The sequence below is a fragment of the Zootoca vivipara genome, chromosome 8, assembly GCF_965207765.1.
Source record: "Zootoca vivipara chromosome 8, rZooViv2.hap1.1, whole genome shotgun sequence".
Taxonomy (NCBI): domain Eukaryota; kingdom Metazoa; phylum Chordata; class Lepidosauria; order Squamata; family Lacertidae; genus Zootoca; species Zootoca vivipara.
The window spans coordinates 70,665,999-70,693,492 of NC_142591.1; the positions used below are offsets into that span (position 1 = coordinate 70,665,999).

Genomic DNA, 27,494 nt, shown 5'->3' on the forward strand with positions numbered 1-27,494 from the left:
TCGTGCAATTTGTATTTGGCAGTATATGACTGAATCCCACCCCAAAACAACAATGTAGAAGTGTCTGTTATCCATTCAAAATGAGCTTGCATGCCCCATTCTCAGGATGAGGAACAGAGTGATCATGGCTTTTCCGTACCCTATCCCTTGTTCTACTTTCTGAAATACTTACTGGTATAAACAAGCTGAAAACCTTCATCTGTTCCCTCAGAATCTGAATTAAACTCAAGCCAAAGGTGATTTGAAGTACTGCTCAGTGTCAGTCCTCGCAGGGAAGCGCCAGTGAATGCTCCCAGCAAGTGTGCTGTGTTATCCCTCCCATCATAGATCTGTAAAACAAATTGGCCTTGCATAATTTAAATGGGCACAACAGAGAAACACCTAAGTAAGCCCCATATTTCAATTAGGAAACAGATTGAGGCTGTTGCACTTCCTTATTACATGTTGGGCACAATATATTTTCTAAACATTGTCTTCTTTTAAGCTAAGTCAATTACAGTGGAACCTCGGTTTATGAACACCTTGGTTTACGAATTTTCAGTTTATGAACACCGCGGACCCATCTGGAACGGATTAATTCACTTTCCATTACTTTCAATGGGAAAGTTCGCTTCAGTTTATGAACGCTTCAGTTTATGAACAGACTTCCGGAACCAATTACACCCATGCTTCGGGTTAAGTACACTTCAGGTTGAGTACTCCCCGGACCAGTCTGGAACGGATTAATCCACTTTCCATTACTTTCAATGGGAAAGTTCGCTTCAGTTTATGAACGCTTCAGTTTATGAACAGACTTCCGGAACCAATTGTGTTCCTAAACCGAGGTACCACTGTAAAAGAAAGGGGGGGACCCCAAACCTGCACAGCAGTAGCCAGGAACAGGGTTTTCATTTCAGCACAGAGTTTGTTTGTTTGTTTAATTCCTGCATTTGCTTTGCCACTGCCTATATTTTAATGTTAGCATCCATACAAAATAAGTGATAATTTGGTATATTCATTTCTACATCACACTACATAAATAAATAAATAAATAAATAAATAAATGCAATCTCTTTCCAGTTGTGATATGAAAGCAGCCACTGAAGAATTTCACTAAATAAGGAGTTTTACAGATTGATATTGAAAGCAAACAAAAAAGATCACAATGGAACAAACAGACTAACAGTGGCTGAAAGGTGGAAGGACAACGTAATCTATATACAAATTGGAAGCCAAAAACATTCATTCATTCATTCATTCAACTTCCTATCCTGAGCAGGTTTTCTCCACCTGCAGATACGCTTGAATCGGCACTTTGATGAGGAAAACATTTCAAGATGCAACCTGTATTTAATAGCATTCAGCCAGTTTCAAATGCAGGTTTCAGATCAGAAGTTGCCACGCTCCATTTTAAGTTTATGGAGAATTAAAACTTCAGCTGGATTATCTATATATGCTACCGTGTTTCTCCTAAAATAAGACACGTCTTATATTTATTTTTCCTCCCAAAAAACACACCACGGCTTATTTTCAGGGGATGTCTTTTTTTTGTGTGTGTGTGTCTTTGCGGAGGGGGGAGAGACGGAGCGAGGCAAAACGGTGTGTGTGTGTGCAGAGCACAGACTGCCCACCTCGCGGGGGTAACCTCCTGCTGCTGCACCTGGGTAAGGAAAAGGGGACTTCTCCCTCGCGCGCACGCACGCACAAGAGCACCAGAAGAGTGCTCTTCGCGCTGCACTGTGCTCCCCAAGCGGCAGCGCGAAGAGCCTGGTGAGAGGCAGCTGCGGCTGCAGGTGAAGCCCGGGATCTGCGTGGGCGACTGGGGACAAGCACCCTGAGCGCTGTGGCGGTAGCGAAGAGGCGCCCGATCAGCTGAGAAGCGGGCTGATCGGGCGCCTCTTCACCACCGCCCCCAGTCGCCCACGCAGATCCCGGGCTTCACCTGCAGCCGCAGCTGCCTCTCACCAGGCTCTTCGCGCTGCGCTGCGCTCCCCGAAGCGGCTCCCACCCCCGGCTTATTTTCGGGGGATGTCTTATATTTATTCTACTAATTAAAAGCCTGACATGGCTTATTTTTGAGGACCGTCTTATTTTAGGAGAAACACGGTATTTTTAATGCTTAGAATCTTTAAGAAATGCTTATATTTGCACTTGACTAAAATCTACATTTCATTTCCGACACAAAGTAAAACACAAAGGATTAAAAGTTTATCTTGTACTTAAAAATACAAAACAAACATTTGGTATCAGCTTATATCAACATAGAAGTATTATTTTTCTCCGTATGGTAACTGAAAACATTAAAAAATAATATGGTATGCTTCATATTTATTTTATTTTATATCAAATGATTTCTTCAATATTGGAATCAGGGGGAAAAACAACCCACACATCTTAGGCTGCATTCCTATACTCATTTTCCTGGAAGTAAGACCCACTGAACTCAATGGGAATTACTTCTGAGCAGATATGCATAGGACTGAATTATGAGCCTTGTTTTCACCTTTCCATTGAACGTATGAACACATGAAGCGCATAACACCAAATGAGACCATTAGTCTTCTAGCCTGCGGATGACACCAAATTATTCAGGTTGGTGAAAAGCCAACTAGACCATGAAGAGATTCAAAAGAATTTCTCTATACTGGCTGAATGGGCAATACAATGGAAAATGAGATTCAGTGTTTGTTAGTGATGCACAAGGTGGAGATCTAAACCGCACACAAACTGAAGGAATATCAATTGGCTGAAACAAATAATGCCACCATACCTGCAATGGATACCTAGCATGTAACAGAAACTAATTCATCTTTATGTGCTCAGCTAAATTACAAAATAAGTGCAACTGCCCCCCTTCCCACTCTTGGCATGCATCTAAGCTGCAATCACCCTCCATCAATCCCATTTCCTTCCCACTCATCTAGTGGTACCTGTGGAGTCATTTCCCCAGGTAACCTACGAAAATCACCATCTCACTAAGAAGACTGGTTTCCTTTCAACAGGTGGAAAACCATGGAGCTGTCGCTCTTGTTCCCTGCTGATGGGCTTTCTGTAAGTATCCATTTGGTCATATTTGGACCAGAATGATGGACCAGATGGTCTTTCAGCCTGACCCAAGAGGGCTCTTAATTACCGGTACTTAACGGTTCGAATCCCTGTGACGGGGTGAGCTCCCGTTGCTCGGTCCCAGCTCCTGCCAACCTAGCAGTTCGAAAGCACGTCAAAACGCAAGTAGATAAATAGGAACCGCTACAGCGGGAAGGTAAACGGCGTTTCCATGTGCTGCTCTGGTTTGCCAGAAGCGGCTTTGTCATGCTGGCCACATGACCTGGAAGCTATACGCCGGCTCCCTCGGCCAATAATGCGAGATGAGCGCGCAACCCCAGAGTCGGTCACGACTGGACCTAATGGTCAGGGGTCCCTTTACCTTTACCTTTAACAAACAGTGAACCTGTGACCCTCCTAACGTTATTGAACTCTGACTCCTGACAGCCCCAGCCAGCCACTGTTCAGTTACGCAGAGAGTTGTACTTCGATAACAATGGAAGGGCAATGAGCCCCACTGCAAAGCCTTTCACTGTGTGCAATTGAGACTGCATTATGAGTTTCGGTAGGATATGAAAGGAGACATTCTTGAGTAAAACACATATGTGACACTGTGCTAGGACACATGAAAATGATGTGGCCTAATAGCATTATAGCTTATCAATGAGAAGAAGAAAATAACTAAAAGTTAACAACAAACAAACAACAGAAACTAAATTGACTTATCGACTTAATTCACGAATTAAGCAAATTGAAATGCTGATAAAGGCTATCCGTTAAATGGAGGAATAAGATAAATTGTTTCTGAAATATCATTGCAATGGATGTGATGAAACATGTTTAAGAGGATTCAGGTAGATGTTGCATAGGTATTAATTTAGCACATCAGTTGACTATAATCCCATTAGAATTTATTATTATTATTACTAGTATTATTATTTACTACTACAATTATTTGTTTTAAATTTACATTCATCAAATTGCAAATATATTTATTTGCAAATAAACATGCAAAAATACAAATACGGATTAATATTACTTGCCTACAAATATAAAATTGTTTTCAAGATCCATACTGGTGATTTAATAAAATATAAGTGCATGACAATAAAACTAATTCCTGTAAACATAAGGTTATAGAAAAGCATGTAATGGGCCATATAATGATAATGGTGGTGATGCGAAGTTAGGTATCCACTCTAGTTAAATGTCTAGTTGCCTTTAATACAGTGGGATAACCAGATGAATTACATATGTTTTGAGATAACAAATACATCAGCCCAAAATCACAACGTACCTTAAGAACATCTGCTTGTGCTAAATGAAATGTTCTGGCAGATATGTTGATCCCTTTTCCTGCTTGCACTTGAATGCTGTAAATACATTCATGGTTGTTTTCATAGTTGAGTGGGTAATTGGGGGACAGCAAAATTCCTTCATTATTTGTGGCAGAGGCTCCACATTCAGCTGTAAGTAAAACAGAATTCGAGGTATAGCTCAACAGAGAACATCAAACGTTTCACTTATGTGGGAAGTGTAAATACTATCAAATAGCATATCATATATATTTGCCGCTATCTAAAGTTCTGTGACAAAAATAAATGTTTGATTCTGATCTACGAGACACATTTTCCCTGTCTCTATATGTTTATGCACTAATTGTCATATTTGTACATTATTTGTTGTTTAGTCGTTCAGTCGTGTCCGACTCTTTGTGACCCCATGGACCAGAGCACACCAGGCACTCCTGTCTTCCACTGCTTCCTGCAGCTTGGTCAAACTCATGTTCATAGCTTAGAGAACACTCTCCAACCATCTTGTCCTCTGTCGTCCCCTTCTCCAACGTCAGAGTCTTCTCCAGGGGGTCTTCTTTTCTCATGAGGTGGCCAGAGTATTTGACCCTCAGCTTCAGAATCTGTCCTTCCAGGACTGATTTCCTTCAGAATGGATAGGTTTGATCTTCTTGCAGTCCATGGGACTCTCAAGAGTCTCCTCTAGCACCATAATTCAAAAGCATCAATTCTTCGGCAATCAGCCTTCTTTATGGTCCAGCTCTCACTTCCGTACATTATTAGTCACACTAATTATTTAAACTTTCTGTTCTGAAATCTTTATCTCTGATTTTGTTGCTCCACTTGTATCACCTCTATTCATTTTTCCAGACATTTCTGAAAACAGGGCAATAAACCTGAAACAATGCCTTGGGAAATACTTATACAATCTTTGGAAGAATAAATCATCTCCAGTGTTGATACAATAAAATGAAGCACAGTAGTGGGTGGAATAAATAATGATGGAAAAACAAGTTATTCAAAAGTGATCAATGTAATCAAAGGGAGCAAAAAGAATTCTACCAAATAAAATAACAGAGGGAATCAAGTTCCATATAGAAACTACATTAAGGTTGAATGAAAGTTGTGAATACTTTATTAAAAACAAAGAAATCACATTGCAAGTGTAGTGTAACTGTAAGTGATATGCACGGTCTAAATCACAATCAAAGAAAAGAGGAAGAGGAAGAGGAAGGAAAATGGTTGTATCACCTTTAATAATCTTATTATGATGAGAGGCAATAAAAAGTTGGAATGAAAAAAAGTCATTTCATCTACATTCATCAGTAAGCCCTGGGTGACATTATGTTCTGGCAAAAACACCTCATCCACTCCAATCATGGAACCCTATCCTATTCATATTTACATGGAAGTCACTTTGATTAAATAATGTTTTGACGATCCTGGAACAAGCAACTGACCCTTGCACATGAAAACACACCACCAATATTTAAACCTGGTTCCCTCTCTCATTTTTTTCATCATGTACATATACGCAGACAGTAGAGCTAGGTTTTAAATCAGCACAATCTCTGATTAACTGGAGTGTGAAACATCGTATCCCCTTCTTCCTTATACTCTGTGGGCTGGTGCACAAAAGGAACTAGCCAGAACTGTAGAGTTGGAAGGGGGCATGAGGGTCATCTGGTCCAACCTCCTGCAATCCTGGAATCTTTTTGCCCAATGTGGGGCTCAACCCCATGAGCCCGAGATCAGGTTTCATGCTCTACTGACTGTGCCATCCCAGATCTTCATATTTGGTAAGAGCTTCATAGAAGCACCATTTGCAACACCTTCGTGCATGGCTGCAACAAAGTGCAATATCACAAAGTGTTCTATATTTTATTTTACAGTCATACCTCGGTTTAAGTACACTTCGGTTTGAGTATTTTTGGTTTAAGTACTCCGCGGACCCGTCTGGAACGGATTAATCCACTTTCCATTACTTTCAATGGGAAAGTTCGCTTCAGGTTAAGTACGCTTCAGGTTAATTACGGACTTCCAGAACCAATTTCACTCATACTTCGGGTTAAGTACACTTCAGGTTGAGTACTCTGCGGACCCATCTGGAACGGATTAATCCACTTTCCATTACTTTCAATGGGAAAGTTCGCTTCAGGTTAAGTACGCTTCAGGTTAAGTACAGACTTCCGGAACCAATTGTGTACTTAAACCGAGGTACCACTGTATTTGAATAATCCCAACATACATAAATTGCAATGACAACTGCAACGGCAAACTGCATTTCCATGTTTGCGATGCCTGGGTTCTGTGGTGGCTCAAGACTCAACGAGCTTGTATGTGAGTGTAAAACTGGCAATAGATCCCTTGAAACAAAGGCCCCAGTACTGAAACTGAGCCCTACATTTCAAATGCCTTTGATTAGTTCTCATAATGGAAGAAGGGTGAAAATCCAAAGCACCCTCCTCACTTACATATCCTGCAGTCCTTAAAGTGCCGGACACTCATAGCTTGAAGGTCAATGGCTCCAAAAGAGCAACAGCTGTTTGAGTAATACTTGACATCTGCCTGGGCTTCTCAGTTGGCCTAGTCCTTGGATTTATTGACTGCAGAAGAACTGCCCTTCCACTCTTTTCAAAAAGACTTAGTGAGCGAAATAATGCGTGATGGGTGTTATTAGGTAAGAAGGAAAGGAAGAGGAACACCTGTCCACCAATCACAGTGGTGGAAAGTTGGATAGGTGTGGTGACAGGGTATGTCTGCAAAGGTATCACTTTCTTATGCAATTTCTGCATAATAAATTATTGTTCAACACCCCCAAACATTGCTACTGTAAGAGAGATTCAGCAGTGCAAGGAGAGATAGCAGTATTTTAAACATGCATTATTTTCTCATAGGGAAAAACTCAAATGAACATATTATTTGGTTGGCAGATCAACTTGAAATTTCAAAAAAACAGAAACAAAAACTATTGAGAATCCTGGCCCTGTTCCATATCACATATAGAAGAAGCTAAGTGATGCAGGAAGGCTGCAGGAACATATGGGCATCTTAATACTATATAAAACTGAAGTACAAGGGTGGCATTTCTCACGCCTAGGAAATTTGTGAGTAGAGCACAATCTCTTTTATCATGTGCACTTCTCTGTTCAGCAGCTTTAAATACATTTTAAATTAAGGAAGAATAAAATGTATCTGTGGAGCTTAATTAGGAAAATGTATGGCTAAATTAAGATTTTACAATGTATAATGTTTTATTTTGCTTCTAAATTCTAAGCCACTCAAAGAGAAAATCTTTATGCAACACAACAATCCATTTCCTAAGAACCTCATTCATTATTCCAAACAAAGGGATGTTATTTTGAGAGATTAGGACAATTTCCCCACTTCTTTTGAGAGTTTTAATGGTACAATCCTAATAAAGAAAGAATAGGTATGTTATACTTTCAGTGCTGGAACCAATGGAAAAAATGTAGATAACTTAGAATTAGGATTCAAGTTTGCTAAAATTTAAAAACGAAGAGTAGGATTCAGTATTGCACAATGGCAAATGTTGCATCTGCAGAAGTGTTGCATCTTGCCAGATGAAATAACCCCCCCCCCACTCCACACCTTTATGGAGCTTCTACCCCAGGCAAATCTCAAGGGTTGTGAAAGGTCCTTGTGTAGGGTTTTTACTGATGGAGATATCCCAAAATGCCTTATTTGTAATGTGGGAAAATGATTAAAAGCATGTATCTCCCTATTCTGAACACTGACTGCAGGTTCAACATGAGCCTGAGAATAGAACCAGGAAACCTGACAAATTAAGGTGAAAAGACATGGGAGATGCAAAGGCTATATTGTTTCAGAACTAATTGGAGTGGTATCATGCTTATCCATGCGGTATAGTTGCAACTCCATGGACAATGACTACACATACAAGCAAATGAAAGCAGCTGACCACGTACCCACACACCTGGGCAGAGGTGCACTCCACACTCTTCGGCCGCCACCGAGGCAGATAATCTCTGAAGTCCCCTCCAAGCGGTATCCAGAAGAACAGGAGAATGTTAGAGTGTCTCCAACTCCAAAGTTAAATCCTATTCTGCTTCCAAACTGAGGAGTCCCAGGATCCTCACAAGGTTCAAGATTATATTCTACAGAGGCAAAAAGATCATATTATTGCTTCAAAATTTTTTTAAAAGGCTTGTTCATCACCCACCCTGTGCATTATAACAAGCACACATTTGTTCCTGAGCCTCAGGTACAATTTGGCCTTCAGATAAATTTTCAGAATAAATGATCATATAAGTAAATAGGCAATTCAGCTACAATTTAAAAAACCATGCCCATAAACACTCATAGCGCCTGAGAGATGCGTGCTTACCATTCCTATAAGAGCTATAAATGTCTCTGAGTCTGTCACATAAAATGAACCAAAATAACTGTGCAGCATAAAAGCATGGCCAATTTCCTCGTGGGCTCATTTGGAATCCCACTTCTTGAAATTAGACTTCAAATCACTCTGAGACAGTGTGATTTTCCCAATGAATAATGTGCTTTACAGTTTATTATCATTTTCTTCAGCGTCCACTACTGAAAATGCCACAGCAGATGAACTGAGATTGTTATTACAGAAGCGACAACAAAAACAATTGTAAGGTCTATTTTTAAGAAGTGTAAGAAAAGTTACTCATCATAACAAATATATTTGGACTGTTGCATTCTCCCAACACCACCCCTCTGCTTCTGTGAGATCAAGCCCAGTAATGTTCCTCCACTTTATACAAATAGCTCATTTTGCTGCCTTACCAGAAAAAGTAATATTAAATCCTTCATATGATATTGAAAAGTCAGAAATAAAGCGCAACTGAGCCCTGAAATTTCCATAGAGACCAGCGTTGATTGCTGATGGAAGTTCTGAGCCAGTCAGGCGTGCCAGAGGCTGAGTGAAGCTGCGATTCTCCGTGATTAGTAAGTAGTCGTGATGATCTTCCAAATGAAAGGTGTGAAAGGTGAACTGCACTCCTATTAGAAAAGTAAAATTAGACTCACATATCACATAGTTAACATGAAAGCAATTATATCACTGATTAAACTCATACATTTCATTACAAACAGACTCAGAAAATTAAACACAGCTTACATTACCCTTGTTCTCATTCCCCAAGCTTTTTTGTGTGAGGTATGGGAAAAGGAATATATATATATATATATATATATATATATATATATATATATATATATAAAATGAGTTCTATGTGTTAATCTATATTTTGTGAGTGGGTAGGAGGACAAAGATTGCTTACAGTGAAGCCATTGCTCGTCATTTACAGAAGCAGATGAGTTTTGTTTGCTTTTTTAAAGGCAATCAAATGTAACTTCCCAAACTAAAATGGCTTTTTGTAACAGTGTCATTTGAATTTGGTGAAACATGCAAGTTGAGGACAAGTTTGTTCTGAGATGTACTAAAGCAGGCATAGACAAACTCAGCCCTCCAGATGTTTTGGGACTACAACTCCCATCATCCCTAGCTAACAAGACCAGTGGTGAGGGATGATGGAAGTTGTAGTCCCAAAACATCTGGAGGGCCGAGTTTGCCTATGCCTGTAAAGATTTTATTATTAAACTGCAGTGCAGTAATCATCTGTATTAAGCAAAGAAATAAAACAATATTGTTAGTAATGATATTGAAATATGAACCTAAGCAACCTCAACACTTTATCCATTACACCACATTACAATTGTGAGCACATTCCATCAAGATGCTATTGAAATACTTGGGATTTTTTTTAATCAAGAAAAAGCTGTCTCAATTGTTCTAGAGACACCTTTTTCTTGATTAAAAAATTCCCATGTATTTCAATAGCATCTTGATGGGATGTGCTCACAATTGTAATGTGGTGTAATGGATAAAGCATTGAGGTTGTATCTAATTTTGTCCCATTGCTTAGGTTCATATTTCAACAGTGTGTGGATGGACTGTGTTCACAATTGTAATCTAGAGCAATGGATAAAGTGTTGGGGTTGTATCCAATTCTGTCCTTCTGCTTATGGAAGGCTCTTTGTTCAGTGAACAGAAGGGGGAGAGAGGTGATTTTTCACAAATTTCTCTTTCCCCATGAAAGCACTTTCGAACTGCTAGGTGGGCAGGAGCTAGGACCGAGCACTTTCGAACTGCTAGGTGGGCAGTGCTTTCGAACTGCTAGGTGGGCAGGAGCTAGGACCGAGCAACAGGAGCTCCCCCCGTTGCAGGGATTCGAACCGCCGACCTTCTGATCAGCAAGCCCTAGACTCTGTGGTTTAACCCACAGCACCACCTGGGTACCATAATATTAAAAAGTAAAGGTAAAGGGGCCCCTGACCATCAGGTCCAGTCGTGTCCGACTCTGGGGTTGCAGCGCTCATCTTGCTCTATAGGCCGAGGGAGCCAGCATTTGTCCGCAGACAGCTTCTGGGTCATGTGGCCAGCATGACAAAGCTGCTTCTGGCGAACCATAGCAGCACACGGAAATGCTGTTTACCTTCCTGCCAGAGTGGTCCCTATTTATCTACTTGCACTTTGATGTGCTTTCGAACTGCTAGGTGGGCAGGAGCTGGGACCGAGCAACGGGAGCTCACGCCATTGCAGGGATTCGAACCGCCAGCCTTCTTATCAGCAAGCCCTAGACTCTGTGGTTTAACCCACAGCGCCACCTGGGTCCCTAATATTAAAAAGTACCCCTCTATAATTAGGGTCTTCTGGATTCTATCATTTTCATATCTAAGTATTTTCCTCACTCTGGCAGCAAATTATACCAGTATCAGGTTGCTATGCTTAGCAATTTACGTTTACCGTGATTTACCTCCACTAGTATATCCCTACATTGACTGGAATAGATCTGCAGTAGTCAGAGACACTGAAATGAATGGCTTATCTCTGTTGGGAAGGACTTGTTAAATCACTCTGTCAGCTGCCGTGCAGAAAGTCATCTTCAACTTCCAACTGTTCAGAAAAGTGTGTAAGGTCCCTACATTGTCAGTCACAGCGTTATTTATCTCAGGAATACAATGATGGATGAAGCTCACTACAAGACCACAAGGCAAGTATGAACAGTGCATTTGGTAACCTCTGATTGGATTCCCCATGTATATAAACAAAAAGGGATTCTAGTTAACAACTCTGAATCCTTGACCTCAAATGTCCTTTTTGTGTGAGAGCAATTCCAGAATAAAGGTTGAAATGGCAGTCTACCTGCATGCTAGCCCATCATTAAAAAAACTTCAAAAATAGCTTCCCCACATTCACAGTGTAAAAATGGGACAGCAAAAGCAAGGGGGCTCTTTTGACTCAGCACTACAATATGTCGAGGGTTAATTGGGCATTACAGATACATAAAATTATTACATGAAGCTATTGAATCTAAGGAGGCTGAGCTAATTAATAAGGCCTCTTTATCCAGCTCATGGGACTTTCTACAGGACATGCCCCTCACCTGTCCTGCTCTTTGCCCAGTGTGCTTTTGAGTAACTGGAATGTATTTTCAACTTCTTGTTTTCCTTGGTGGTAGATATACAGGGTGAGTCTTTTAAAAGAGGCCCCGTGGAACATGTGTACTCTGTATCCACAGGGCCTCTTCTAAAGGACTCGCCCTGTAGAAGATGTGTAGAAACACTTCGGCTTTCATGCAGCTTATTTTATGTTGCACCTATTGCTCCTCTTCCATTTGGCTCTGGATCTACCGGCTATGAGGCCCTCAGGCTGAAAGTGATTTCCAGCCCTGTTTTAAATCAACTTTTGCACTTGATGTGTTTGTGGCCATCACCCAGCTAAATAACTTTATGAGAAAATAGAAACTCAAAACTAGAACGAAAATTATGAAAAATGTGTTATGGTTCTTAAAAATGTAATTCTATACCTTTTCCATGAGTAACATCCACAGTCCACGTGCAGTTCAGTGAATTGGGATACAATTCAGGATAGCCTGGAGATAAAATAGTCCCACTTGGTCCCCGAACATCTCCGCCGCACAAAGCTGGAAAGGAAGCAGGTGGGGAGAGAAATGTAGTAGGCACATAAACACAGGCAGTCATATTAAAACTAAGCATGTGAAATAACAAGTTGAAATTCTATTATCTCTGTTTAAACAATAGCCTATATTTGGGAGTGCCAACAGTTCCCTTGGGTGACAAATCTCTAATTGTAGCCAATATTTACACAAAGTGCTCTGAAAGGAAACATGATTAATTAATTGTTGAGAAGCTTTGGTAATAAGTATTAAGAAAATGAATTGCTAATTATACTGGTTGATTTGAGAAAATTCCTAGTTGGGGAGGGATGTTTCCATAATAAGAATGGAAATTATTTATATTTCAGAATCACACTGAATACTAAACACCAATATAAGTCTATCTAGGAAAGGGGCATGCAATTGAGGAAGATATATTAAAGAGGGCTGGAAATAGTTTGAGAGGGGGAGCACTTGAGAGAGGCATGCTGTGCACATGTGGTTCTTTTGTCCCATATCACTAATCAGTTCTTAGAGTCTCTGAAACAAAGTAAAAAGTATAGGTGTGTATCAAAACACAGAGACAGTGACTTACTTCCTGGGAAGTAAACAATATATCTTTCTTCAGTCTCATAGCAGTGCAAGGCTCTGCAGCAAGCACAAAGTCACAAAGGCAATATCCCAAGGTACATTAGCTAGGGAATCATAGAACGGTAGAGCTGGAAAGTACCCTAGTCTAGTCCAACCCCCTGCAATGCAGGAATCTCTACTAAAGTATCCATTACAGTTTCCCAGCCAACCTTTGTTTAAAGACCTCAAAGGAAGGAGAGTCCACCACCTTCCGAGGCAGTCCATTCTACTGTCGAACAACTCTTACTGTCAGAAAGTTCTCCCTGGTGTTTAGTTGGAACCTCTTTCTTGTAACTTGAAGCCATTGGTTTGAGTATTACCCTCCTGAGCAGGAGGAAACAAATTAGCTCCATCCTCCATGTAACAGCCTTTGAGATATTTGAAGATGGCTATCATCTCCTCTTCTCCAGGATAAACATACCCAACTCCCTCAACCGTTCTGCATAAGGTCCTTGATCATCTTTAAAGCCCTAAACGGCCTCGGTCCTGTATACCTGAAGGAGCATCTCCACCCCCATCGTTCAGCCCGGACACTGAGATCCAGCGCCGAGGGCCTTCTGGCGGTTCCCTCGCTGCGAGAAGTCAGGTTACAGGGAACCAGGCAGAGGGCCTTCTCGGTAGTGGCACCCACCCTGTGGAATGCCCTCCCAGCAGATGTCAAGGCAGTAAGCAACTATTTTACTTTTAAAAGACAACTGAAGGCGGCCCTGCTTAGGGAAGTTTTTAATGTTTGATGCTGTATTGCTTTTAATATTCAGTTGGAAGCCGCCTAGAGTGGCTGGGGAAACCCAGCCAGATGGGTGGGGGTATAAATAATACATTATTATTATTATTATATATTATCTTAGTTGCCTTCTTCTGACACACCTTTTAGCTGCAGTTTGTATCATATTTTAATATTTGTGGGCTGGATTATGAACACAGGTGTGTGTTTTTTATTGCGTAAGACGATTAGAGAGGGTTTTACCCTTAAAGGCAGCCGATAAGTTTTTTAAAATTCAACAACAACACACAAATAAATAAATAGCCTTCCCCCCAACCATCAGTTTTATGTAACTCGTTTCCTAAACTCTCTTATTCTTTCCATAGTAAGTTTATATTTTGGTATGAGCTTTCGTGTGCATGCACACTTCTTCAGAATCTGAATTCTGAAGAAGTGTGCATGCACACGAAAGCTCATACCAAAATATAAACTTAGTTGGTCTTTAAGGTGCTACTGAAGGAATTTTTTTATTTTGCTTCGACTCAGACCAACACGGCTACCTACCTGTAACTTATTCTTTCCATGTCATCTTTCCCCCGCTCATCTACATCCCTCATCTCACATCACATCTCTCATCCCATTCTCATGGATTAAAGAATTTCTAATACATCACTTCTAACACAAAGCCTATGCAAATGCCCACCCTCTTGCCTTAGAGAATGGACTTTTTGAAAGAATATCTTCTATGACAGCATTTACTGAAAATATAATTCCCTTTTGCCTTAATTGGAATTTGCTTCTCTTGTCAAATTTTTGATATAGATCCCTAGCTGGCTAGGGATAAATGGAATCCTAGTTCCATTTATTATTTTCAAATAAAGCACAGTAGCTGTACAGTGGATGCTCGGGTTGCGAACGTGATCTGTGCAGGAGGCACTTCACAACCCACACTGTTTGCAACCCGCAGTGCCATGTCTGCGCACACACGGGTCATGATTCATCGCTTCTGTGCATGTGCAAAGCACGATTTAGTGATTCTGCACATGCATGAGCGCCAAAACCCAGGAGTAACCCGTTCCGGTACTTAGGGTTTGGTGCGGTGTGCAACCCGAAAATGCGCAACCTGAGACGTCTGTAACCCGAGGTATGACTGTATTGGTCTATTATACCTAAATAGCAGAGACATTTTAAAAATGCCATATGTTCGGACCAACCAGTATTCCACAGTGCAAAGGCTTTTGCAATACTGTTTAGACTGCTTGAATTTTAGGTTTTAGAGGTATTACTGCATCTTGTTTTAGACCAGCAACACTAATAGCATATGGTCGTAATCTAATGACTATGAACTTTTATATAAAGACTAAGATTTTCATCTTGTTTTACAGTGAAATATATATATACACACACTTGCTAAGTTATGCAAGATGCCATACCCATTTTTCAAGCATATTGCCAGAACACCATCTGGATGCTCAGTGCACTTACAACTCAGATCCTGAGCATTTTCCTACTACTGCTACACTGAATATGTTGCAAAATACTAGTGGGGGCATTTGTATATGCTGTCCCTAATCCACCCAAACCAAATAATTTGTGCTTGTGTAGCAAATCTAAGGATCAGATTGCAACAACTCCTGTTCCAAAAACTCAATATCCAAAATTACCTTCTAAATGATTCCAAATATAAAATCCATATTATCATATACAAAGGATGGTAAGTGAAATGTGTCTTGGAAATACAGCAAGAAAACCATACAAATGAGCAGAAGCAGGACACAAACAATGGTCGGCCGCTATCCATTGAACCATGAGTCATTGCACAACTATACAACTTGTAAATGGGTGTCAGAACTTTACTTACTTATGAACGGCATAATCATTAACCATTTAACTGCCACCTTCACTTGCCCAAAGCCTTACTCCTCTGATGCGAGCAGAGATCATTGTACTGCTCCCCACCTTGCTAAATTACCAAATTCTAAATTATCAGCAACATAATGTATTCATGCTTATCACAAGCATTTCTCGGGTCAAATGCTCTCAAGCCAGCAATCCCTGAAAAGAAGGTTGTGGTAAACCTCCATTGAGTACCTTGATGCTATGAGATGCTCATCAGTGTATTGGCATTACTCTCACCCATTCAAATGTACACTATATCCTCCCATTGTGACCTATTTAGCTGGTAGAGACCTTGGTGAATTGAACCAAATCCAAAGGCATTACAGTAGTATGGAGTAGGCAAAAAAAGAAGAAGCTTATTACCAGGTAGTCCAGTGATGTCAAAATGGGGGTAGGCAACCTGTTATTGCTGCTTCAAATTGGGTGAAGACCAAATCCCCGGATCCCTGCCCACTTACTACCACCACCTGGTGTCAGGGAGAATTCGGAGGAGCAAGTGAAAGAAGAGGCAGAGCAGGGGCTCAGGGATGCTGTGGAGCAGGCATCCCCAAACTGCGGCCCTTCAGATGTTTTGGCCTACAACTCCCATGATCCCTAGCTAACAGGACCAGTGGTCATGGATGATGGGAATTGTAGTCCAAAACATCTGGAGGGCCGAAGTTTGGGGATGCCTGCTGTGGAGCCTTCCAACCGCCCAAAGGCAGAGGAAGCAGAAGAGCAGGAGGAGATTAGCCACAAGGAGGAAGGGCTCAGGGATGTTGCAGAGCCCTTCCACCGCCCAGAGGCCCGGGAAGGGAGCTCAGACTCTGGAAGGGTCTTTCAAATCAGCACAGACAAGGAGGGAAATGAAACTTAATGGTCAAAGACGTCTTGCGCGATTCCCCCACCTATATAAATTATTAATAATAAATTTTTGTTTATACCCCACCCTTTCCAGTCAAAGCTGGGCTCAGGGCGGCTGACACAGTAAAATCACAATAAGACATAAAAGAAAAAAAAACAATTAATTAAAGTACAGGTTAAGATGCAACCATAGCTGCCAAGTTCTCCCTTTTTTTAAGGGAAATTCCCTTATGCTGAATAGGCTTCCTTGCGAGAAAAGGGAAGACTTGGCAGCTATGGATGCAACTTAAGTTTAAAATTTTAAAAAATGCAGCCTCATTTAAAAAATGTTGGTGGGGAAATCGAAGAAAGCCACTCCCCGAATCAGACTCAATGGGTTCAGATGCATAATCCTGAACTGTAGCTGTTTCTTGTACATACATAATAAAAACTGTAAATATCAAGCTGACTGTGCCGGGGTGTTAATGCGAAGGGGAGACACCACCTTTAGACCTGGGGAGAAATTATTTTCTAAAAGTCACTGAGTTTACAAAACCCAGATGTTTCCTTCCAAGACTGTCCTTGACTTGGCAATCATCCATGCCTTATAGGGAAAACTATGCTTGTTTTTAGCCAAAAGCCCGAGAATCAGTCTCACTTTATGAAAACTAGTGTCTAACCAAAGGAAACAATTGAGTGGAATGGATCCAACTTTGAGTTCATACAAGGGACAGACTTCTCTCCAGTGGTCAATTCCAAACTGGCCCCAAATCATTACTCTGGAAGAACCAATTGGGTAAGGGAATTAAAATGAGTTCAGCCATGAATCCATAAATGTGCTAGAATAAATATACCCAATCTTGCCTTTAGAGAATATTTATTCAGTGGACAATTGCCATTTAGAGGGGGGGGGGATAAGCTCATTTACTTAATGAATTGCACACTAGTTCAGCATCTCAAGGAAGAAATTTGTCACAATATGTAATGTTATTGCACAGCAGAGAAAACTGTTCACAGAGAGCTCCTTAATAGTGTTTATTTTTAGACTATAAGCATGTGGTGCATAAGAAAACATTGCTCCTACTCTTCCTACTCTACTCTTCTTGGTTTTTTTTATGATGGTCTGAAGCTCAACATCAAAAAAACCAAGATCATGGCCACTGGTCCCATCACCTCCTGGCAAATAGAAGGGGAAGAAATGGAGGCAGTGAGAGGTTTTACTTTATTGGGCTCCTTGATCACTGCAGATGGTGACAGCAGTCACGAAATTAAAAGACGCCTGCTTCTTGGGAGAAAAGCAATGACAAACCTAGACAGCATCTTAAAAAGCAGAGACATCACCTTGCCGACAAAGGTCCGTATAGTTAAAGCTATGGTTTTCCCAGTAGTGATGTATGGAAGTGAGAGCTGGACCATAAAGAAGGCTGATCGCCGAAGAATTGATGCTTTTGAATTATGGTGCTGGAGGAGACTCTTGAGAGTCCCATGGACTGCTAGAAGATCAAACCTATCCATTCTTAAGGAAATCAGCCCTGAGTGCTCCCTGGAAGGACAGATCGTGAAGCTGAGGCTCCAATACTTTGGCCACCTCATGAGAAGAGAAGAATCCTTGGAAAAGACCCTGATGTTGGGAAAGATTGAGGGCACTAGGAGAAGGGGATGACAGAGGACGAGATGGTTGGACAGTGTTCTCGAAGCTACGAACATGAGTTTGACCAAACTGCGGGAGGCAGTGCAAGACAGGAGTGCCTGGCATGCTATGGTCCATGGGGTCACGAAGAGTCGGACACGACTAAACGACTAAACAACAACAACTATTCAGTAGAGTATTCTATTCAGTAAAGAGATCCTGATCTTTATCCTAACTACAGTGGCATCACCATGGACAATTGCAGGTGAGATATGGAGAATTGTTTTTTGCAGCTAGTGTAACAAAGCTTTGAACAGCTGGCTTGACAACCATGTCACTGAGTTCAACCCTCCCACAATGGCAATCTCTCCAATGCAGCCTTCTAACTTACGGAAGTGTGTCAGGGAAGCTACATGTTACTTCTATGGGATTACATGTAACAGGGAAAACAAATGCTGTTTCAATGTTGTGTAAGTAATTTCCAAATCTGGTTTGCAAGTTAGGATAAAATTGAAACAGCACAGAATGAAAAACAGAACCTTTAAAATGCAAAAAGAGTCGACTCAGGTGTACAGCCATGCAGTCTAAGCAAGCTGAAACATGGGGGACACATTATAAACTGAACTCAATTGTTTGTTTTTTAATGTTATGAACTTTGTAACATAGACCAAAAAATTGGGGAGGGGGGGGGAAATACAAGAATAAAGTGGAAACTAGATTGAAAAAATTGTTAATGTCACTTTCTGCTTGCAGACCAGCTAATGAATTATGGCCACAGCACAGTCATGCTAAAGTCTGAGTATCATATGAGATATGAATAATTAAGAAACAAATACTGAAGACCTGATACCTCAGGGTTCAGGTCCAGTTTTTTATGGGCAGACTAATTAACCTTGCTGGACACGGGTGGCGCTGTGGTCTAAATCACAGGCTTGCTGATCAGAAGGTCGGCAGTTCGAATCCCCGCAATGGGGTGAGTTCCTGTTGCTCCATCCCAGCTCCTGCCAACCTAGCAGTTCAAAAGCATGCCAAAAAGTGCAAGTAGATAAATGGGTACCTCTCTGGTGGGAAGGTAAATGGTGTTTCCGTGCGCTGCTCTGGTTTTGGTGTTCTGTTGTGCCAGAAGCGGCTTAGTCATGCTGGCCACATGACCCAGAAGCTGTCTGCGGACAAACACCGGCTCCCTCGGGCTATAGAGCGAAATGGGCGCGCAACCCCAGAGTCATCCACGACTGGACCTAACGGTCAGGGGTACCTTTACCTTTACTTAATGTTATGTACTGAGCTGAATCCTAGAACAATAGGATCCAGAATGCAGCAGTCTGATTGGCCTTGCAGGAGTGTTGAAGTGGATTGTATACCTGCTAGCCTATGAAGATCATTAATTTTATTATTAGAAGAGAGCTGTTATCTGGACAGAGAAGGAGTCCTGATATTTGCTTCTTCAAGAAGAGCTATGTTTTCTCTTGCCAAACATTTCAGCAAAAGAAAAAGTGGAACATTTCAAACTTTTACAGCAATTTTAAAAAGGCTATACAGGACATTTCTTAGAGCAGACATATGCAAACTCGGCCCTCCAGATGTTTTGGGACTACAACTCCCATCATCCCTGAGCACCAGTCCTGTTATCTAGGGATGATAGGAGTTGTAGTCCCAAAACATCTGGAGGGCCAAGTTTGCCTATGCCTGTCTTAGAGCATGGGGATCAGGATTCTGTAACTGTACCTGACTAGAGTAGATAGGGACTCAACATCTAGATTATCTAGATTACATTGTACATAGGGCTGCCTCTGAAGACAGTTCAGAAACTTCAGCTGGTGCAGAATTTGGTGGCTAGGTTGCTCACTGAGGCAACATGTTTGAGCATATTACACCAATCCTGGCCCTACTGCAATGGCTGTCAAGTAGCTTCCAGGCCCAATCCAAAGTGTTGGTTTTGACCTATAAAGCCTCAAATGGCTCAGGATTGCAATAACTAACTCAATCAATCAATCAATCAATCAATCCCTCTCTCCCCATATAAACCTCCCAGGTCCTAGTCTGACACTCCAACCACTGCACCATGCTGGCTCTCTACCTCTCCCCATATAAACCAACCCGGACTCTGCAATTATCACCTGAGGCCCTTCTTTTCCATGATAGATTTGGTACCCCAAGAACAGGCCTTTTCTGCAGTGGCTCCCTGTTTGTGGAATGTTTCCCCAGGGCAGTTTAGCTGGTGCCATATACAATTTTAGGCACCAGGATAAAATGTTCCACTTCAACGAGGTCTTGGGCTGATTAATATTCTACAGCCTTTCAAATGTGTAGGGGGAGGCAGGCTCCTTCAGCAAAATTATTGAGCAAGATAACATATTTTCCTCCAGATGTTGTTGGGCATCCCTTAGTTTATTAGCAAGTAGAACTGGACTCTTTAGTTCATAAACAAGTAGAAGAATCAGGTTTGCAAAAGTAGGACCAGCCTCTCTCCTTCCTTAACACATAGCTAGCACTGAGAAATCTGAAAGCCAGTGTGATGGACACGCCATAGATGATATTTTGTGCTAATTTCAACTGATTCTTACCATCGCAGGTAGGGAGTGGATGGCTCCACCAGTGGTTCTTTTCACACAGCAAAGGTTCTTCATGGCTGAGCCTATATCCTGGGTCACATCCAAATGATACCGTTGAGCCAATAGAAAAGTCGTGCCCATAACGACGACCATGAACAGGTATGCCAGGATCCATGCAAGAATAGGTGTTTACGGTTACACCTGGAGTGGAAGGGAACAAATGTTCCAAATATTAAATGGAAAAAAGGACTGAGAAATATAGTCTAACAGGGTTGATTAATATATCCATGCATAACGAAACTGGGAGGATATTGGTAGCGGGAAGCAGTGCAGAAAAAAGGGAAAGCATCTCTAACACTGGTCAATTATTTCAAGTGTGAAGTACTATGTAAATGAGGCTATGCGAAGTGTGTGTGTGTGTGTGTGTGTGTGTGTGTGTGTGTGTGTGTTATGAACAGTGTGAGTGAGAGCATAAATCTGGATACGCAGGGATATCTAGGAGGGGGAGGGGGAGAGAAGAAGGAAGGAAGGAAGGAAGGAAGGAAGGAAGGAAGGAAGGAAGGAAGGAGCACTGTGCTGACATAAAAAAACAAACTCATGGAAGCACACAAAAGCCAAAGACTGCACAAGCAAAGTAATTCAGTTCTGGGAACTGCTTCCTATAAATATTTTCAATTAATCTCACACCTGTTGAGAATAAATCCAAATTAAAGCGACAACTGTTTTCCCTAAAACCTGGGCACTCTGTTTTGATGGGAAGCCCATCACCTACCTAAACTTGCCCAAACTTCTAATTGTGTAGGGCTGCTCAATACCTTAACTGGAATATGACATCAGTGTAACCAAATCCAATGTCACATTGGTTTCTCAAGTTCTGAGCAATGCATGGTAACTTTCCTTTACAGCACTATTCATTTAAAAGTCTTAGCAAATTTGGGCCATTTGCAAGTATTACAAAAGCTGTTCCAGAATAATTTGCAGTAAAATGCTGGTGAATTTTCATGAATAGTTTTTTTGTTTTTGTTTTTTTAGAAATTCAAACTGATGCATAAATGAATTTAAGACTGGGGGGGGGGGGATGAGAAACTAAGAGAAACCAAAACTGATCGAAGTGTTCTTTTTCATTAGCACCCTATATATGGGTGCCATGTTAATCCATACAGCTGTTGACACACAACAGATATACACATAGAGAAAGAAGAAAAATGTATGAAATGTGTGTTCATGCAAGCATGCACATAAACAAGTCTGATGCTACAAAATAACCTTAGATACTAAGGAAAGCAAAAGCTACTTACTTTCATAGTGGATTTTGAATCCATTGTTAGAACGACTGTTGTCTGTTGTAAACAGAAGGTAAATGAAATTGGTACTACTGAACAGAAATTGGGGGACCTGTGTACCATTGTAAGATCCTAGAAGTGGTGAGAGAAGATTCGGTCCATCGTGCACTTCCAGAACATCGTAATTGAGCTCTGTCTGGAATCTATGTTGGAGAAACACACATAATATAGACGTAAAATATACCCAAAGATCATACAAATGAAACATTGTTAAAATTGATGGCCTACATATAATATTTAGATGAAGCACACATTTTGCAATCAAATCCTTATTCAAATTAAACTCCCTAAGTGCAAAGAATGTGTGAGCCTTGTCCTTTTATTTCCATTGAGTTTTATTATGTTCCATCACACTGTGTCAGTTATCCACAGAAACTCTGGGGGTGACTCAGATATCAACCTTTTTGCACATATGCATCTCTAAATTCCCAGACAAAGGCACTTCTCAGTTTAACTTTGGGCTTCGCTGAGAGTTCCCTCTATGAGAGAATTGCTTTTGCTACTCTTCTGCTTAAGGGGCTGGTGGGGAATTTCCTGGGGCCGGTAACACCCACTCCAAATTTTTACGCGGTCACCATTTTACCTTCTCTCGAGAAGGGGAGGTCTTTACCCAGCTAATTTGGCAGGAGTGCCATCTTGTTTTGGCGGGAGCGCCACCTTGCTTTGGCACAAGCACCATTTTGATTTTGGGATGCCCCCTTTTAATCCAGTTGTATTTCTGTAATTTTCTTTATTTTATTGAGAAGGTTTGGGGGCCGTGTCAAGTTTTTGTACTGAGCTGGAGTCTTTGGCTCAGCAGAATGGAATGCAGCCTGTCTCTCAGCCCGGCCCTTCCATGTCCTCTACTGTTTTTGAGGCCGATGGTCCTTTGGATGTGAGCGAAGGGAGCTAGGCTTTAGATTCTCCTGGTGCCTTGTTCTCCCAATTCCAACCTTCCAAGAACCCAGTCCCAGCTAGTCCTAGGGGTCGTCCTAGGAGTATGAGTGCCATGATGCAGTGGGCCTTCCAGTCTGGACTGCCACGTTCGCAGTCAGTACCCCCGGGGCTTGGGAGTTCAGGGCTTCAATTTGCACAGCATGTGGGGGGGATCTTATTCCCTTGGCCTATAGAGCGAGATGACCATGCAACCCCAGAGTGGTCCGCAACTGGACCTAACGTTCAGGGTACCTTTACTTTACAAATTATGTGAAACCATTATTTAAAATAGATTTGCAAAGCATGGTTTGCATTTATTATAATTACACTATTATCTGCATTAGGAAAATGCAGTTTCTGAGGGTACAAAATCAATAATATATAAAATGATCATCATCAACACCATCCAAACTTTCGATTTCCAGGTGGAAGGCAGGTTTCTGCTAGTATCACCACATACAGAGCCTCTGGGTGCAGGGCTTAAGCATGGTTTCATTGTATTACCTTGGAAGCATGGTGAAACAAAACATCCGCATTGGACCCATCTAGACATTGGTTTGAAATAACACTAAACCATAGCTTAGCATTATATGTATGGTCTTCCTCCCCAAGCTTCGCTCTCCTCTTGGTCCTCTTGTGTGACCAGAGGGGATAAAAAAACCCTCCATTTCCCTTTGAAACCAGCCACAGCTTTTAGTGGTTTACAACACAGCCATAGTGTCAACCATACATGCATTTTATTAAAAACTGTGTGGCAATATTTTAAGATGATGCTACATCTTTAGAAACCACCTGATTCCATCCATTTCCCACCTCCCCCCAAACGAAACAACATTTAATTACTTTTTCCACCAAAGGCCTCTATCACTGCCGTCATTGCCATTGCCTCGGCCCAGTATACCTGAAGGAGCGTCTCCACCCACATCGATCTGCACAGACATGGAGGTCCAGTGCCGAGGGCCTTCTGGCGGTTCCCTCATTGCGAGAAGCAAAGCTACAGGGAACCAGGCAGAGGGCCTTCTCGGTAGTGGCACCCACCCTGTGGAATGCCCTCCCATCAGATGTCAAAAAGAAACATAACTACCTGACATGTAGAAAACATCTGAAGGCAGCCCTGTTTAGGAATTTTTAAATGTGTGGCATTTTAATGTATTTTAATCTTTGTTGGAAGGTGCCCAGAGTGGCTGGGGAAACCCAGCCGGATGGGCATGGTACAAATAATAAATTATTACAGTGGTACCTCAGTGGTATATCAACAACCTCAGATATGCAGATGACACAACCTTGATGGCAGAAAGTGAGGAGGAATTAAAGAACCTTTTAATGAGGGTGAAAGAGGAGAGCGCAAAATATGGTCTGAAGCTCAACATCAAAAAAACCAAGATCATGGCCACTGGTCCCATCACCTCCTGGCAAATAGAAGGGGAAGAAATGGAGGCAGTGAGAGATTTTACTTTCTTGGGCTCCTTGATCACTGCAGATGGTGACAGCAGTCACGAAATTAAAAGACGCCTGCTTCTTGGGAGAAAAGCAATGACAAACCTAGACAGCATCTTAAAAAGCAGAGACATCACCTTGCCGACAAAGGTCCGTATAGTTAAAGCTATGGTTTCCCCAGTAGTGATGTATGGAAGTGAGAGCTGGACCATAAAGAAGGCTGATCGCCGAAGAATTGATGCTTTTGAATTATGGTGCTGGAGGAGACTCTTGAGAGTCCCATGGACTGCTAGAAGATCAAACCTATCCATTCTTAAGGAAATCAGCCCTGAGTGCTCCCTGGAAGGACAGATCGTGAAGCTGAGGCTCCAATACTTTGGCCACCTCATGAGAAGAGAAGAATCCTTGGAAAAGACCCTGATGTTGGGAAAGATTGAGGGCACTAGGAGAAGGGGACGACAGAGGACGAGATGGTTGGACAGTGTTCTCGAAGCTACGAACATGAGTTTGACCAAACTGCGGGAGGCAGTGCAAGACAGGAGTGCCTGGCGTGCTATGGTCCATGGGGTCACAAAGAGTCGGACATGACTAAACGACTAAACAACAACAACCTCAACTTACAAAGGTGATCTGTTCCACGGCGCTTTTCGTAAGTCGGATCCTTCGGTTGTTGAAGCGTCCTGTTTTGCACATGCGCAAAGCGCGATTCTGCGTTTCTGCACATGAGCTGACCGCATGTGCCGCTTCTCTGCAGGCGCAGAATGCCCGCACGATGATAAGACTTCCGGGTTTGCCGACTTCAGAAGTCAAAACCTTCGGAAGTTGAGTCATTTCGATGTTGAGGTACCACTGTATTATTATTATTATTATTATTATTATTATTATTATTATTATCAAATCATCAAGGTTTTATCTATCTGAAAGCAAGCTCAAGAGTGTTCCCATAGGAATATTTGTGTTTGTTCAGTAAAAGGCATACCATTGTATATTTCTTCTTTCTGGAAAGAATACAACACTACTACAGAAGAATAACATACTTTTCATGTTTCACTAATATCGCCACTCTGCATTACAACTCTGCATATAAAAATATGTGTCATTAACATTAAATTAGTGGTCCGGTCAATGCAGTTGCTTAACATATGTCAGCTTTTTTTAAACAAAAAAACAATGCACTGCCACACTTCCATCATGATGCAGAAAAACCCATCTGGTTGTACAAAAATGCAATATAGGAAGTGATCCTGAGATGAAGGGTTTGCACAAGTTTCTTGTTCTGTACTTCGATGAACAGTTCACATCTGATGCAGATTCAATCCTACTGTATAAAACACAGTGTCATGCTGCTCTGAACTTCTTAAGCAGAAACCATTTATCAAAGGAAATAACTACATGAACAATGGTTGCTTCCCAAGCATATATACTCTCTCATATGTCCTAGCTGGACTGACAATTTGTTCCTTAGCCTTCCGATGAATGATTATATTATGATTATGGTATACCATTCTTAAGTCTGAGTAATCTTTTATCATCTTTATGGCATTATGTTAAGTAAATGCCAGTGTGTCACAACAAACAAGCAAAGAACATAAGAAAAGCTTGGCTAGATCAGACCAAAGGCCTATCTAGTTCAGCCTCCATAAGGGCAATAACCTTCTTCCCTCTGTTATTTCTCCATCAACTGGCATTTAGAGTCATACTGCCTCCTATCCTGAAGACATCATATGGTCATTGCTTTGCACAATCTACAACCGGAGATGTTTAACCTGGTGATCATCACAACTTCTTGTGGAAGCAAAACCCACAGTTAAACTAGGTGCCATCTAAAGAAGACCTTCCCTTTCTCTGTCCTGAATCTCCCACAATTAGGTTCACCAGATGGCTCATGCTCTAGTACAGGCACGTCCAACCGGTAGATCATGATCTACTAGTAGATCATTGGAGATGTCTGTGGTAGATCACTGGAAGATCACTGGCTCCCCCCAAAGAAGCTCAACAACTTTGACTCCCCTAAAAAAGCTCAACATTTTAACCCTGCACCCCCCCCAAAAGCAGGGCTTTCCTTTTGACCAGAACCCCAAAAAAGGTAGGTGGATCACTGGCAGTTTTTAACTCTGTGAGTAGACCGCAGTGTCCTGGGAGTTGGCCACCCCTGTGTCTAGTATTATGAGAGAGTGGAAGCTTAATTCTATCCACTTTCACCACATCATGCATAATATTATGTCTTATTTACTGTTTCCACCCTAAACACCTTTAAAGTGCGGCAACAAAAAAACCAGATGAAAGCAAGTGTGGTTGCATCACTGTAGCGGTCCCTGCTAAGTGTGTGTAGAGGACTGAAGTCTGTACCTGGTTTACAGACAGCTGAGAGAGAATGACTTGTTTTTGCCAAGCTAACTGTGATAAATTACAAAATGGTTCAGGGTTAAAGAGTGAACCCTTTTCCAGAAATAAACAAATCAATGAACACCATAGCTAAAATGATAGGACCAGATTCAATTAATGAGTCTCACTAATGGAAGTCTCCATAGGGACTTCCACTAATACCTGCACAAGGACTTCCACTAACATGGTCAGCCTTTCTGCATTCTTCTCTCCCATAGTGCTGCTGATAGACACCCAAATTGTCTCTGGTGTACTCGGGAGAAGCCCCAGAACAACATGCAAGTAAAGGATATGGAGGATCATTCCATCTGACAAGCTGAAATGCTTGAGTTGATAGAATGATTGTCCTAGCACTACATTGAATTCCTCCCAGAATAATCAATCAAGGGATGGGTAAAGACAAGAAGTTTACTACAGATTTTACCACACATGTCCACCTGGTAAATCTGGTAAGATTATGCTTACTACTTGGCAGGACTAAATAAATAACCCTTTCACAAAGTAGTTACAACCAAATCATAATTGTTTGAGTGCAATTTGTGAAATTTGTGTAGGGAGTTAACTATTCACTAATTATAGAGAAATATAAGGCCCATTTTATTTTTTCTCATGAGTAGGCAATATTCAGTATCCAAGCAACAGGGAAATATCTAAAGGAAGTATAGCTATATGCTTATTTGAAATATAAAGTGTTATTTCTGGGGAAATAAATTAATGATATGATGTGCAAGGTCTAAGCTCATTAGTGTGGTGCTGTACTTAGCAACGAGATGATTAACTGCTTGCATTTATGCTGTAACAATTAGCCTTCAACATCACATTAAGATAAAAAGTACTAATTCTTTTTTCTCACTGGTATTGTTTCCGATCAGACTCTAAGAGGGCTTGCAAC

The 27,494-nt window shown here is 41.4% G+C and overlaps 1 protein-coding gene across 3 annotated transcripts in view; it reads right to left on the minus strand.

Annotated features, from left to right (window-relative positions):
* The window catches only part of CSMD3 (CUB and Sushi multiple domains 3), a 567,595-nt gene that overhangs the window by 171,866 nt on the left and 368,235 nt on the right, over positions 1-27,494 (minus strand). For all 3 annotated transcript variants that reach the window (XM_088675845.1, XM_088675844.1, XM_060277658.2), the window contains 7 exons: positions 21,821-22,008; positions 20,535-20,723; positions 12,197-12,313; positions 9,111-9,326; positions 8,267-8,455; positions 4,322-4,491; positions 173-329 (listed from right to left, as the gene is read on the minus strand). In XM_088675845.1, coding sequence (XP_088531971.1) covers positions 173-329; positions 4,322-4,491; positions 8,267-8,455; positions 9,111-9,326; positions 12,197-12,313; positions 20,535-20,723; positions 21,821-22,008 — 1,226 coding nt within the window. The remainder of the gene's footprint in view (positions 1-172; positions 330-4,321; positions 4,492-8,266; positions 8,456-9,110; positions 9,327-12,196; positions 12,314-20,534; positions 20,724-21,820; positions 22,009-27,494) is intronic.